At 39.1% G+C, this 16274-nt stretch overlaps 1 protein-coding gene across 5 annotated transcripts in view; it reads right to left on the bottom strand.

Moving 5' to 3' along the window:
* The window catches only part of dlg5a (discs, large homolog 5a (Drosophila)), a 159136-nt gene that overhangs the window by 113052 nt on the left and 29810 nt on the right, over positions 1–16274 (bottom strand). For all 5 annotated transcript variants that reach the window (XM_069885456.1, XM_069885460.1, XM_069885457.1 and 2 more), the window contains exon 2: positions 15477–15587. In XM_069885456.1, coding sequence (XP_069741557.1) covers positions 15477–15495 — 19 coding nt within the window. In that variant the 5' untranslated portion in view covers positions 15496–15587. The remainder of the gene's footprint in view (positions 1–15476; positions 15588–16274) is intronic.

Here is a 16274-nt window from a genome sequence, read left to right as displayed (position 1 = left end):
TTTAGGCAGGATATTAATAGAATTCTTAATCTTCAAAAAGAGTCCATATTTCAAAATCAAGCTTACGGAGTGGGTCTGAACTCAACTCAACTGTTTCAAGTTAAAACACAGCACTGAAATAATTCAACAGGTCAAACAGTGTACTTTGTGTAGCGAAGCTCAAGCACAAAACGTTGGTTATGTATGTATCTTATCTTTGTTGTATAAAGGACACTGTTTGATCTACTGAGTTTCTCCACCATTCCGTTTTTACTTCAACCACGGTGCTTTCAGACTTTAGTGTTTTACTTTCATCTGTTTTAAGATGAAATAACAATACTCAGTAATGCCCCAAGCTAAGCACAAGTCATATTCTTTTTTTTTCTTTGGCTTGGCTTCGCGGACGAAGATTTATGGAGGGGGTAAAAGTCCACGTCAGCTGCAGGCTCGTTTGTGGCTGACAAGTCCGATGCGGGACAGGCAGACACGGTTGCAGCGGCTGCAGGGGAAAATTGGTTGGTTAGGGTTGGGTGTTGGGTTTTTCCTCCTTTGCCTTTTGTCAGTGAGGTGGGCTCTGCGGTCTTCTTCAAAGGAGGTTGCTGCCCGCCAAACTGTGAGGCGCCAAGATGCACGGTTTGAGGCGATATCAGCCCACTGGCGGTGGTCAATGTGGCAGGCACCAAGAGATTTCTTTAGGCAGTCCTTGTACCTTTTCTTTGGTGCACCTCTGTCACGGTGGCCAGTGGAGAGCACGCCATATAACACGATCTTGGGAAGGCGGTGGTCCTCCATTCTGGAGACGTGACCCACCCAGCGCAGCTGGATCTTCAGCAGCGTGGACTCGATGCTGTCGACCTCTGCCATCTCGAGTACTTTGACGTTAGGGATGAAAGCGCTCCAATGGATGTTGAGGATGGAGCGGAGACAACGCTGGTGGAAGCGTTCTAGGAACCGTAGGTGATGCCGGTAGAGGACCCATGATTTGGAGCCGAACAGGAGTGTGGGTATGACAACGGCTCTGTATACGCTTATCTTTGTGAGGTTTTTCAGTTGGTTGTTTTTCCAGACTCTTTTGTGTAGTCTTCCAAAGGCGCTATTTGCCTTGGCGAGTCTGTTGTCTATCTCGTTGTCGATCCTTGCATCTGATGAAATGGTGCAGCCGAGATAGGTAAACTGGTTGACCGTTTTGAGTTTTGTGTGCCCGATGGAGATGTGGGGGGGGCTGGTAGTCATGGTGGGGAGCTGGCTGATGGAGGACCTCAGTTTTCTTCAGGCTGACTTCCAGGCCAAACATTTTGGCAGTTTCCGCAAAGCAGGACGTCATGCGCTGAAGAGTCATATAATATACATTTAACAGCACATTTATGAGCCGAGACATCTCAACAGTCTCTGGTTGCCGCCTTATTTTTCTGAATCAAAAATAATGTTCATTATCAGCAAATTTAGTGATGAGAGAGAACAATGAAAAAAAGTTCATGAAATATTGATGCTCCAGTTAATCAAGTTTATTTCCTACAATCTTTTTCCTCAGCTTCCCCCTTCATAAATACTAGTGACAAAAGACCACAATATTATAGATGAAGAAAGCTGTGACTGAATACTTTTAACATTAACTACTGACATTCATTATGCTAGTTTGTTTGAAATATTTTTAATTGATACAAATAGTCAATTTTAAAACTCATTAATCATTTTAATTGTGCCATCACTTTCTCCGAAGGAGATCAGCGTGAACTGTCAGAATTTTATATTGTTACCTCTCTTCAAATTGATATAGACAGTGCAAAAAACAGTCTTCCATCTCTTGGCCTTAAGTTTCCAACTAAAGCATGACTTACTGCTATAACGCCACACTTTAAAACATGAGCAAACCAGATTTGAATCTGGCTCCATCTACACGGAGTTTGTACGTTCTCCAAGTGTCTGTGTCGGTTTCATCCAGTTGCTCCAGTTCCACCTTTCAAATACATGCAAGTTTGGGTGGCATGGGCACGAGAAGGGCCTGTTACTGTGCTGTATGTCCAAATTTAATTTAAAATGTAATTTTTAAAAAAATCATTACTTTAAGAGAATTCAGAGATTAACTTCTGAGGTAAAACCATAATTATAGGGACAGAAAAACAATGCTGTGTTTTTTTCACAGGCTTGGCTTCACATGAACCAATTGGTTGCATTCATTTAAGATGCAAGCAAATGGGAGAAGCATAGAGACTCTTAAGGCAATAAAATGCATAAGTACCCAACTATGATAAGAAAAGACATCATCCTATCTTCAAAAAGAAACCACTACTTACAACCAAGATAACTTGACAATGAGCTGAATGAAACACAAGACACTGCAGACAGTGTACACTGTGATTGTAGAAAACACACCAAAATGTTGGAGGAACTCAGCTGGTCTTTTCAGTTTATTAAACATTACAAATCATTACAAATCTTTAAGTTAAAACACAACACTGAAATAATTCAACAGGTCAAACAGTGTACTTTGTGTAGCGAAGCTCAAGCACAAAATGTTGGTTATGTTAAATTATCATATTATCATAAACCATAAATTATCATAAACCACGTGAAAACTTTAAAGAAAATAATCTTTTACATCTTGAACACAAAGCATTTTCCTTCATTAGCATATGTGCCCTCCCTTTAAAGGTTGATCCTAAAACCTTAAAACATTTGAGTTGCACTGTTAGTGTAGTGGTTAACGTAACACTTGCAGCACCAGCGATCGGGCCTGGGGTTTGAATCTGGCGCTGAAAGGAGATTGTACATTCTCGCCGTGTCTGTGTGAGTTTCTTCCCACCATTCAAAAAAATTACCAGGGGTTGTCAGATAATTGGATGTAATTGGGCAGCGTGAGAGCGTAGGCCTGTTACCATGTATATGTCTAATTTTTTTTAAAATCTGTCTTTTATAGCTTGTACCTACAGAATATAGATCCCCAAGCAATGAATATAAACATTCAACAATTCTGGGTAATGCTGCATTGCAGGCAGGAACTTCCTTTGGAAATTACTCTTCCCTCCACTGGCATATGATTAGTTTCAGTTTCTTTTTATTGCAATTTTACCATGGTTGGAGTACGAAGCTTTTCCAGAATCACACACAAAATGTAGAGGTGCACATTCTGACCAGAATACTGTCTGTCATAAAGCTTAATGCAAAAGGTCACAGCTTGTTGAAATGTTTTAAATCTCGTGTATATTTTAATAACATAAGCATAAAAGCAGGATGAAGTAGCTTGGATATCCATTGGCGTATCAGAATTCTTTATGAATCAGAGAACAAGACATTTTTAAAATTATTTATTCATTTGCTGAGATTTTGAAGCATCATGTGCTGGATTATCATTTACTGACTGTTCACACATGATGACTTCTACTGCTGTGATCCTCTAGTAGAGGCACTCCCACAGTGCTGATTACTAAGGAGTTCTGGATTTGGACAGAAATGGAGACAGGTCCTCCAGCTAATGTCCCATGCCAGCCAAGTTGGCATTCTGGGTTAGTCCCACTTGCCTGCAAGTGGTCCAAATGCTTGTAATCCTTTCCCATTCATAAATCTCCCCATATGTATTTTAACTTAAGAGTTGTGCTCTGATGGTCAGTCTCTTCTGGTAGCTCAAGAAGGTGCCAGAATCAGAATCAAAATTAATTGTCACAAACATGCCACAAAATTTGTTGTTTTGTGGAAGCATCACAATGCAAACATTACATAAACCACATTACAAAATCAAGAAAAATTGTGCAAAAAAAAATCAAAATTAAGGCAGTGTCTGTGATTCATTGTTCATTCAGGCATATGATGACAGATGGGGATTTCCTTGTGTCGCTGAGTGCTCATCTTTAAGTTCCTGTACCTTTTTCCTGATGGTTGCAAAGTGAAGAGGAAATGACCTGGGTGGAGAGGGACTTTGAGGATAGAGGCTGCTTTCGTAACACACCGCCTCTTATAGGAGTTAAGACTGGTGCCTGTGATGCCGCAGGCTGAGTTAACAACCCCCTGGGTTTTTTTTTCCTTGTCCTGAGCATTGGCACCTCAATGCCAGACGGTGATGCAACCAGCCCAAATGCTCTCCACGGCCAACAACATTAAAGGATCCTTATCACCCTGGTTGCAACTTTTTCCTCGCTGCTACCTTTGCGGAGAAGGTTCTGTTATGAACCGTGAGGTAATGAGCAGCAATAGACAATGAACCTGACAGTGTTTAATTTTAAAACACTAATTTTATTGCATACTCTTAAACTATAGTCTTAACTCAAACTATCCATAACCCTAAATATATCCCCAACTATGCGCAGGTGTCCTAGTGTATGTGTGTGATATACCCAAAACATTACAGTCCAGGCCAAAATCTAGAACATTACTTCAAACTTCAGTCTTTCAAATTCAACATTGAAGTGTAAGCTTTTGAAATTTGATGCCAAGAATTAATGATGAACTGATGGGAAGACTGGAGTTGTCGCTGCTACAGGCTCACGAATTCTCCTTGTGTTGCCTTTGAAGAAATGTCCATCCACACTCCTGTTCCATTTGTAGGCGAGACTTGAACTGGGCGGCTTCCACAAAGCTTCCAAGATCCTGGCACCAGTCTCGACAAGTGACTGTCACTGTTAAGTCACGCACAAAATGAAGTGGTCTCTCCAAGTGACCTTCACTGTTAGTCATAATCGAAATGAAGCACTTTGCTTCCCAAAAAACCCTCCTGGCACAGGTCAATCCCCCAAAAAGGCTCTGAATTCCACAAAAATGGCTGGCCACAAGAGCTGCTTGAAAAAGCTGTTTTCTCTTCAGCAGTCAGAATGGTTCTCTCTTGCAAAATGTCTTTGGAAATGTTTCAAATCTGGAACAGACTGTGACAAACCTTCCCTCAGCTCTTCCAATGTATCGAATTATCGCTGGGCTGTGACTTGTGTGAAATATTAAATGTTAACTGTGACCATTCAGTTCCTCCTGTTTGTACTATCCATTATAGTGATAATCCCATTTTACTAAAATGGGAGCTCATAATAGTTCAGCACCTCAAGGCTCAAGAACAATTTTTATCCAAACATGATCAGGCTCTTGAACTTCCCCTTACCACCTTAACCATAAATCATTTCAGGACCTCAAAAAAGACCTGCATGCACAATTGAAACACCACTTTCCTTGCACACACTGGAAATATTTATTAATCTATCATTTATGTTTTTAATTTTAACAATACAGCATGATAGAAGGCTTCTCCAGCCCATGAAATTCATGCTGCCCGCCCGAAAACATCCTACTGACACATCTCTTTCTGTACTGGAGAATTTAGTGTATGCCATTATAGTTAAACAAGAAAATCTGCAGCTGCTGGAGTCGAGCGCAATGCATAAAAGTGGTGGAGCAACTCAACAAGACACTCGCAATCCATAGGAAGTAAAAGGTAGTAACCAATGAAGGGCTCAGGCCCAACGAATTGGGAATCTAGAAAGCACTTTTTTTTAACAAAAGTACCTTTTTAGCTGCAGCAAGCAAGAATTTCACTGCACATATACACTGCATGTATGATAATAAACTCATTTCATTACCATTGTTTATGTGATTTTATTTACCCCCAAAAATGTACCTTAAGCAATTCATGTGGTTTGACAGCAGTGTTATTATTAAAAAGATTTTCCTAGTTGCATGTTTTGTCCAAGTTTTTTTTTCTGCTATACTGGAGCTACATATTTCAATAACATTAAATGCTTATCCATAAATAAACTAAAAAAAAATCTTAATATCCCCGTGGGTCTTATATGCGATCAAATCTGGTGGAGTGTAACTTTCTTAGGGTGCCACATTGTAGGACTGATTTTAAAACAGATTTCCAATTTATTCATGAATCAGTAGTGTCTGAGCATTCAAGGTGAAAATACTTTGTCTGGTTTCAATGCACAATATTGTGAAAGAAACACAGTAGTGCAGTGGATTGTTGCATCGGCAAGTTTTCTGTTTTGTAAGCTTTAACCTTCTTTGTATTTAATGCATTTGATCATGTGACTTACTGGAGTAGTGATTATGTATGCTGCCTTCTGACAGTTCTTGGTCACACAGATCTTTGAGAAAGAAAGCCACTGAGGTTCCGTGTGGTATGCCCACGTGATGCCTTCAGTTTTCTGCTGCATTGTTTTCAATGATGAAATGTGAAAGGATTTTATAAGCTGGGTCTCTTCCAATTTCAGTGCACTGGTACCCCACACCAAGTTGGTCTGCCGCCAACTCTTCGGATTCATTACAGCTTCAGCAACATACAGTAAATTGAAATGCTTGACGCATAAAAAACTTGAACATTAGGCCTCACAAAGTAATACCTTACGAGAAGAATTGTATGAATTTCAGAAGCTAACAACTTCCCTCCTGGATCTTTTAAAACATGATTTTTTTTCCAAAAAACACAAATCTTTCAACTCTGTATTCCAAAATAAATGGCATATTTATCATGTCATGTAATAATGAATAAAATTGAAGAGTAACAGTGACATCTGACATGGACTTGTCAGCCACAAACGAGCCTGCAGCTGACGTGGACATTTACCCATCCATAAATCTTCGTCCGCGAAGCCAAGCCAAAGAATCATTAATATTGATACTGCTTAGAAGCATAATTAGCCAAACATTTTTATGGAAAATATAGATTTGAAATGAATATATCTATATGCCTGTGATGTGATCATGCTTGAGGTATATAATATGAAAGCAGAGGTTAATGTTAGGCCATGTTTGAGTACTGCAGACAGTTCTGGTCACTTCAAAACAGCATAAAATATGAACCACTGGAGAGAGTGCAAGAGTAATTTATGAAATGGTAATCGGTACTGGAAAACTGTAGTTCAAGCAAGATCAAGTGAGAACAGTGGAGGCTGAATGGAAACTGGAAGAGGGGAGGTGAGGAGAAAAGTATGAAGCACTTTTTTCTTCACAAGTGGAATCATTATTAAAAGCAATTGATAAGAGAACTGGAGGAAATTAAAATCTTTTCATCCAGAGGGCAATGATGGAATAGAATTCCTCCTGGTTGTGGAGACATGCAAAAGTAATTGGGTATATTAGAGAGCCATCACTGATAATATGCTGGACAATGGGATTTGGCAAGACAGTTCTTTCTCAATTGGCATCAATACAGCAAAGTAAATGGCTGCCTCCTTGGGTGTAAATTTTTCATGAATTAGATGTTATTAGCACCATTTGTGCTTTGGCTGGGGGCATACAAAGACATTAATCCCTCTATCTTGAGAGTTACTTTGATTCATTCGAGATCCACACTTTAAAAGTTTTAAATACAGTGAATTTCCAAACCACAACATTTCCCACTTATATCAAGGACAAAACACTTCAAACTCAAATGATAATTCCTGAGAAATAATAAACAATTTTTCATCATAATAACAAATTGGAGACAAGTTTTCAAATTGCATCAAATCTGGCCTTAGGAGTTACGGAATTGTAATTTTCTCTAAAGATATATATCCACGTTTTAATCATGAGTATTCACAGTTTAATGTAATTTAGTGACTAAAAGTGAATAATAGCTGTGTACCAAAATAGTTCAAATGAACTTCTTAATAACAAAGTAAAAAAAAATCAGAAAAACTGCAGATAGTGAACATCTAAAAGAAAAACAAAAATCACTGGAAATACCCAACAATCCGACAACATCAAATAACATTAACTTTGTCTGCACAGATGTGTTCTGAGCTGCTGAGCATTTTCTGTATTCACTTTATGTTCAATAATAAAGTTCAATACACAGGACTGCACACAGTGAGCTATTACAAGGAATATTACACTCATCTTAAATGAAATAGCATGCACCGAGTGTGCCATGGAAGAAGCAACAAATGTTATCAAGAACAGTATCAAATCAAATGAACTAACACTCAACTACATTTACAACTCTGATTATCTGAAATCCTCATATATCCAGATTTTTTTTTAAATTTCAGATCAATGAGGATATCCGAAACAAATCAGAAATCCTTATTTATCTAAAAATTTTTCAGACCCGAACTGACCTTACCAGTTGAAAAAAAAATTCATCCGATACAAAATTAGAATGACGGTTGTCCTCGTTTCAGGAAACTTCCTCCCCTCTCTCTTTCCATTTCTTCTTTACCTTCCCCAACTGACTTTTCTCTCCAACTCTCCCTCTCAATCTGCATGCCACTGTCTCCCAGCCGCAAGCAGTCAGAAGAATCCCCTGTCCCGGCGTCATCCCGGGCAGAAGCGGGACCTTGGGCTCAGTGGCATTCCCTCCTCTCCCCAGTGCACGTGTGTAGTAGGCTGAATGGAGATTCGGATTCAGGCATCAGGAGCTCCAATGACTGGAGAGGCGGGAACCCGCCACTTCGCCGGTGAGTCTTCCACTGGCCCGGGAAACTTTCCTGGGGATCAGCAGCAGGGATCGCAGTGGCGGCTGGGAGGTCTCGATGATCAGCAGTGGCGATAGGGACATGTCGGGGTTGGTGGCGGCCAGCATTTTTTCTGATAAGAATTAAACATTATTTTAATGCTTAAGAAGTCTTCCCTTGTAGTTTGTTGTTGTTTAAACATTGATACTAGCTGTTGCTACTGGGCTGTTTTTTAAAAATGGCCAGTTCACTGAAAAAAACATTTATCCGAACATTTTGGATAACTGGAGTTTTACCGTATATGCAAACTACGTCTCTTTAAAAATTTCAGTTAGTTTAAATCTTTGGTGTACTAACTACCTGACTAAATCTTTCTTTCTTTGGCTTGGCTTCGCGGACGAAGATTTATGGATGGGTAAATGTCAGCTGCAGGCTCGTTTGTGGCTGACAAGTCCGATGCGGGACAGGCAGACACGGTTGCAGGGGAAAATTGGTTGGTTGGGGTTGGGTGTTGGGTTTTTCCTCCTTTGTCTTTTGTCAGTGAGGTGGGCTCTGCAGTCTTCTTCAAAGGAGGTTGCTGCCCGCCAAACTGTGAGGCGCCAAGATGCACGGTTTGAGGCGAAATCCGCCCACTGGCGGTGGTCAATGTGGCAGGCACCAAGAGATTTCTTTAGGCAGTCCTTGTTCCTCTTCTTTGGTGCACCTCTGACACGATGGCCAGTGGAGAGCTCGCCATATAACACGATCTTGGGGAGGCGATGGTCCTCCATTCTGGAGACGTGACCTACCCAGCGCAGTTGGATCTTCAACAGCGAGGATTCGATGCTGTCGGCCTCTGTCATCTCGAGTACTTCGATGTTAGGGATGAAGTCGTTCCAATGAATGTTGAGGATGGAGCGGAGACAACGCTGGTGGAAGCGTTCTAGGAGCCGTATGTGATGCCGGTAGAGGACCCATGATTCGGATGCGAACAGGAGTGTGGGTATGACAATGGCTCTGTATATGCTTATCTTTGAGAGGTTTTTCAGTTGGTTGTTTTTCCAGACTCTTTTGTGTAGTCTTCCAAAGGCGCTATTTGCCTTGGCGAGTCTGTTGTCTATCTCGTTGTCGATCCTTGCATCTGATGAAATGGTGCAGCCAAGATAGGCAAACTGGTTGACCGTTTTGAGTTTTGTGTCCCCGATGGAGATGTGGGGGGGCTGGTAGTCATGGTGGGGAGCTGGCTGACGGAGGACCTCAGTTTTCTTCAGGCTGACTTCCAGGCCAAACATTTTGGCAGTTTCCGCAAAACAGGACATCAAACGCTGAAGAGCTGGCTCTGAAAGGGCAGCTAAAGCGGCATCGTCTGCAAAGAGTAGTTCACGGACAAGTTGCTCTTGTGTCTGGTGTGAGTTTGCAGGCGCCTCAGATTGAAGAGACTGCCGTCCGTGCGGTACCGGATGTAAACAGCGTCTTCATTGTTGAGGTCTTTCATGGCTAAATACAATTCTACTATCCATCATGGCTGACCTCAAGGTGAACATGTTTTCTACTAAAAAAATATAGATGTGCAAAATTTACATTTAATTATACAATAGTTGATTAGCTTTTTAAAATGAGGCTCGATTATTGTAAAACTGATAAAAACTAAGACTAATATCAAAAAGCCTAAAGTAAAAATATTCAAGTTAGAACAAGTATGTCTCATCATAAAGATGACAAACATAAATTGTGTATGCTTTACTAAATAGCACAGGCATTTTTGCCCAGCTGAACATACTCTTCAAGGACAACAAATAAATATCTCCCATTATTCAAAGTTTGCTTTAAGGGATTCGGCCTCACTCCAGTAATACGTTAACAAATGCACAATCATCAAAAGGACTTGAACGCTATTGTTTACATAAAGAGAAAGTTGGCTCAGGAAGACTAGTTATTTTTGACTACAGAATAGTTTGTGGGTAATTTTGATTAGAGTGGCAATGGCAAACAGCACAAAAAATTATGGCTAGTTTTATTATATTTCTGTCGCCAACACTTTGTTTTGTTTCGCCTATGTTTGATTTTTTTTTGACTAATGCTAGAAACATCCTTTTCTATCAGTTTACATGAGATTTTAAGATTTTTATTAGTTGAAAATAAGAACAATAGTGGTGGTGGTGGTTAGCATTACGCTGTTACAGCGCCAGCGACTGGGACTGGGGTTTCAAATCCCATGTTGTCTGTAAGGAGTTTGTACATTCTACTTGAGACTGCTCCAGTTTCCTCCTATTTTTCAAAAAAATCTACTGACAGTATAAGTCAATTGGGTGTAATTGGGCAGCATGGAGCTGTGGGCCAAAAGGGCCAGTTACCTTGCTAGATGTTAACATTTAAATTAAAATTAAAAGAAAAATAGAGTTGAATTTTGGTCAAATTCCCATCACTTGCTTAATTACAAATTTGACAGCCAGTGGCCCATTGAATACATCAATCTCAGGATAAGACAAAAATCAGAACTCGTGGTGCATTCAGAGCTGTAATTATGATAACAGAAAGAAACCCAATTACCATGGAAGGCTATGGTGCTAAGAAGCAAAAAGGTTGACTATTAGATTATTTACTTCTGAAAATACATAAGCATAGAGCTGACTTTAAAAAAATCAACAGATTACGTTTATGTTGGAAGAATTCTTGAATTTTCAAATGGCAATCAAAATTCTACAATCAGTAGATTTCAGATTCAGATTTATTGTCAGAGTACATACATGACATTACATACAACACTGAGATTCATTTTCCTGCGGGCGGGCAGAATTAACACATTGGCAGAACGAAAAAAAAACTGGCTCAACGTGTACATGTAAACAAATAAACTGACTATGCAATACAAAGAGACAAAGTCCTTAAATGAGTCCCTGATTGAATTTGTTGTTGAGGTGTCTGATGGTGGAGGGGGAGCAGCTGTTCCTGAACCTGGTGGTGTGAGACTTGTGGCACCTAGACCTCTTTCCTGATGGTAGCTGCAAGAACAGAGTGTGCTGGGTGGTGTGGATCCTTGATGAATGCTGTATCTGGTACCTATGGAGATTAGTACTGAAGTTTCTGATTGCTTGCTGCATGATTAGTGAACTAACAACAAGGCACACAAAATTTAAAATTCTGTATTTTTTACCTACTGTATATGTTGGTGTATAAGAAGGTACTTTGACCTTAAAAGCGTCATCCCAAAACTAGGTGGGGGGGGGGGGGTGACAGTGCGAGAGAGACTGCGGGCAAGCAAGGAACTAGTTGCCTTTTCCTTTAAAGTCGCAGTGTGCCTTATTATAAGGGCTGTATGCCCAGAGCACTCACGTAAAGGTTTTCTGCTGCACGGAGGACAGGTCCGCTATCGCTCAATGGGTCACTCAGGACGTCATCACTGGAAGATAGGTGTTCCTTTGTTCTGTGCTACTAGGTTGGTCCAGTGTGAACAACGCTACTGGTTTTTCTAAATAGTTCATTCACCCACCAATTTAGTGGTTTGTAAATGTTAAAGGGGCTTAAGGGCACAACAGATTTCAAAGCCACTGCTTCATGGTATAGTCATTTTATGAAAATAAATTATCTAGTAACGAGGCAGTAAACTAAAATATGCAGAAATTACCAGCAGATCTTGACGTTAAAATTACTACTTTCCATCATTATGTCAAACAAGTAAGAAACATAATTGTCTATGAAGCAACATCAGAAACATGGATGTAACACCTATGAATTTGTTTGGTAAAGGACTGTTGGCTCAGCAACAGTGCCAGATTTGCAATAGTCTCATCGAGCGAGTATAGTTCAAAACCTATATTTTAAATGGAAATTGGGGTGGGGGGGGGGGGTAAAGAGGCGTCACCTTATACATCCAATTACTTCTATGGCAACAAATACGGTATTTGTTTTCCACAATTTTTCTGCCAGTTACTTGAATTCTGGTTAACAGAGCTTTTACTGTATTTAGGATAATACCCCATTGTCAGCATCCTTTTATTGAAGTGAAATGCTGTTCGACAAGTTGATCACATTTTTGTTTGAGAATTTGATGAGCAAGATGGATAAATGGGAAAATGTATATACTGAACATCAATTCCCAGAAGTATTTTTGCAAGTGGTACAAAGGAGGTTACTCACAAAGTAAACCAGAAGTTCTTGTGGCATGTTCACCTGGAAGGAGGATTAACTAATCAGTTAAATAAATGGATCGCATTCAGATTGTCAGGCTGTAAACAGTGGGATACACAAGAATCAATGGTGAAGACATGACTATTTACAATCTATATTAATGAATTGGATAACAGCATTTATTGCAACCAATTTAATGATATAAAGATAGGTGGGAGAGAATCTATAATACGGAAGTGGATAAAAATCTGGCAGTGGATTGAATGTGCGGAAATACCAATTTACTCATCTTCTTTGGAAAAGCAGATTATTTGAATGCTGGAAGTACTGTAGGATCTGAGTTTCTTCATGTATTAACCACAGTGTGCATAACCTCAATTAGGAAGGTAGAGTACTGATCTTCATTACAAAGTGGTTGAATGGTTTTGAAGTTGGGAAGCCTTGTAACAACTTCGGAAGAGAGCATCAAACAAGGACGCAGTGTCAGAAAAAGTTTGTCACATTGAGACAGGTATGAGGAGAATTTTTCTCTCAGAGGATCACGCATCATTAAAATTTATATCAAAGAGAGTGTTGGGATCTATATGACCCCTGGTATGCAGAATTAAAGCAACTGGCAAAAAAATATGAGGAAAATAAATTTTAAAAATTAAAATAAATCAGAAATAATAGGCTTTAAAAAAAAAAGCAAATTTGAAATTGTAAAAGTAACACATAAACCTTTGGTGAAGATGGGAGCAAATATTCAGCCAGCGGTCTGCTTTGCTCGTATCAGCTATTTGAATAAAATGACGTTGCCCAGGATGAAGAGCTGGTTGATGCCTCTTGCTATTGGGGTGACTCTCTTAAAGATCTCCTTACCCCACTTAGTACAAGTTGCCCCAGTCAGAGGCTTTATCTGTAAACTCAGGAAGGGGGCGGAGTTAATTATCTGTGATGTTATTGTTTGTCTTTTGGGTAACTTCGTGGAGGGGAGGAACTTGCAGATGCGCGACGGCTAAATATTTTTAAAAAAATGTAACTGAAAATAAAGTAAAATGTTTTAAGGCTTATATATTCATGCAAGTTTATTCAGTGCAAGTATAGTATTTTTGTTTTTTTAAACTGTTCATTCTTAATGCAGGTATATTAGTTATGCATTGTAATAAAAAGCCTCAGGCAACCAGAAAATTCACTTATCCATCATCTTACCAATCCCCGTAGGTGCTGGATATTGGGGTTTTACTGTATGTGATTTAGGAGTGGGAGTAAGCCACTCAGCCATCCTGCCCCACCATTCAATATCATCGTGAATCTGACTCAATATGTCTAACAACCAAAACAACTAGTTCATTCCATCTATTTGTTTAACCTGAATCACTTCAAACGTTAACACCCTTCTTAAATAAGCACTAAAATGTTCAGATGTGGTCTCACAAATGCAGCACAATACCATTGCAGGTATTGCAAACGTCTGACAGCTCCTGCAAATAGAGCTTGTTCCAGACCTGCATCATTGTCCGACTAGAGTGTGCACTTTCTCCCAATGGATTGAAAGCTCTTCCCCCAGGTGCTTCTGTTTGTCTCCCTTTCCATGTCTGGTGGCTATTGGTTAATTGGCAACCGCAAGGTACCTCGTATGTAAATAGCTGGGAGCATGGGAAATTAGTGCTTTCCCATCAAAACTGACAGTCAACCCAAGAAAGATAAGATTTTTAATCTGTTCAAGAGTATTTTAATTGCTCAAGAGGTCAGACACTATCTTTGCAACACAGTTAATCTTTTTGCACAATAACCTTTGATCAACATTTTTTTTCTGAACAAAGCCAAAATTCAGAAGGGCTTCCAAATTTATTTTCTTTCTATTACTTATTTTGTTGTAGCATCAACAAGTTAAAAGTTTGATACCAATAACTAATAATGTAGACATGAATGCTGTGGAGGATATGCTGATATCTTAGAGTTGCTTTAAGATGTATGTATCCATGGCACTATTCTAAAGAAGAAAGTTGGGTTTTTTAATATTCCTGAAGCAACAACTAAAAGAGATCATCTGATCATCGTATTCCTTCTTGTGGGATCCTGTGCACAAACTGAATGGCATATTTGTCTGCATTACAACACCAAATGACCTCAAAAGTTATAGAGGCTGTGAAGTGCTTTAATACACTGAATGTTCACAGTAAATATACAAACTCAGTTCTTCATCACAGCAGACTGTGAAAGCCCCACTGGATTTACTCAAAAGCAAACTTAATCTTGCATACACTCTACTTGATTCAGCTTTGCCTAACTCCTCTCAAATTCTTTTGAATGTGATTTTAAAAAATGAACACAAATCTGAAAGTACTCACTAAACTGCCATTGATCTCATTTAACTATTGAATTAACTTCGCCAATTTCACGATAAAAATGTTTAGATAATTGTCTTGCCTGACATAAAAATTGCATCAACTTCCTATATGTTTTTATCTGAAATATTACCTCAACAAGAACTGGTACTATACTTTAAAAAAAAACAGATTTTCTTTCTCCCACTCAAGCAGTGTTTATTGAAATCACACAAGGGAAATGAAGAATGAAGTTAGTAAAAAAAAATGTAGACTAAAAAAAAAACTGCAGACTTTCTAGTGGCAAGATCCACTGGTTTAACTAATTCTGTAGAGAAGGAAATAAAAATCAAAGAAATATAGTCAGAATCTGAAACAATTGAGCAAGCTACACAGTGATATAGCTTAAAAATAAAAATGTAACTATGACATGTTCTCCATAAAGAGGTCATTGAAATTTTAATTGATTCTCTATCCATAATTGCTGCTCGATTATTTTCTACAGATTCTGCTTTATTACACAGCACTGCCAGTTAGTTAACTTCTGGAAGTAAAAAATACAAACCCTGAATTGAATTCATATCTTTAAAACTGAAGTTATGTGCATTTAAATACACTGACATCAGCCATCATTTTTTGTTAACTGCTAATTTGTAGGTAACTTATTGTTAACCCTACTGTGGCCATAATTAATATTCAAAACAACCAGTAACAGCAAACTCACCAACACAATCCTCAGCCATGTTTCTTTTACCACATTCTGCTTGGTTTAGAATGATTCAGCTTGCAACTTTTGAATTTCTTAATGCAAGAGTAGGGCCATTCATGCTTCTTCCTGCAATGGAATCAAAGAATTTAGTTACAGGAAAAACTGCTAATCAATATATGAAACCAAGCAAAAAAGAACGACTTTAACTACTTCATCATTTTTGTCAAGTGATTTATAATAATCTGAGACACAACAGACCAAAAGAGTTTGAAATCTGTTGTGACAGGACTCATCACAAGATCTTACACGTGTCAGGAGATCTAACGTGTGTCATATGAGGTGCAGAATGACTGGGTTCAATTTCTGAGAATGTTTCACAAGTCGGAACTGAACAGTATGTGGGAGAGGATCACAGAAACAGTTGCAATGAAAGAGCACGCAGGTGGGGGACGAGTGGCCGCTGACTCAGCGCGTCTCCTCAACCCTCCCAGCATGTTGGCATGCCCTGTTCCCACCTACCAGTCGGTGCTTGCTGCAGCCAGCAAGTCCAACTCCATCTATCCTGCCAGTCTCCCAAACACATGTATCTCCATATGTTATATATTCATAACCCATGGAGGACCTGTAATGACTTCCAAAGCAACAAAATGTTACTATAGCTTTGGGTGTTTTGAAGAGTTAGCATGTGCAAGGTAATACTTTTTTTTTTTCACAACTTTATTTATTAATTCAACAAGGTCATTACATACAGTGGGAAAAAGATACATATTGTGAACAATAAAAAAAAATTAATAAAAAGGAAAAAAGAAACCC

The sequence above is a fragment of the Narcine bancroftii genome, chromosome 6 (genome assembly GCF_036971445.1).
Source record: "Narcine bancroftii isolate sNarBan1 chromosome 6, sNarBan1.hap1, whole genome shotgun sequence".
NCBI lineage: Eukaryota > Metazoa > Chordata > Chondrichthyes > Torpediniformes > Narcinidae > Narcine > Narcine bancroftii.
Note: the sequence above shows the minus strand (reverse complement) of the source record. Positions and strands in the feature narration are given on the sequence as shown.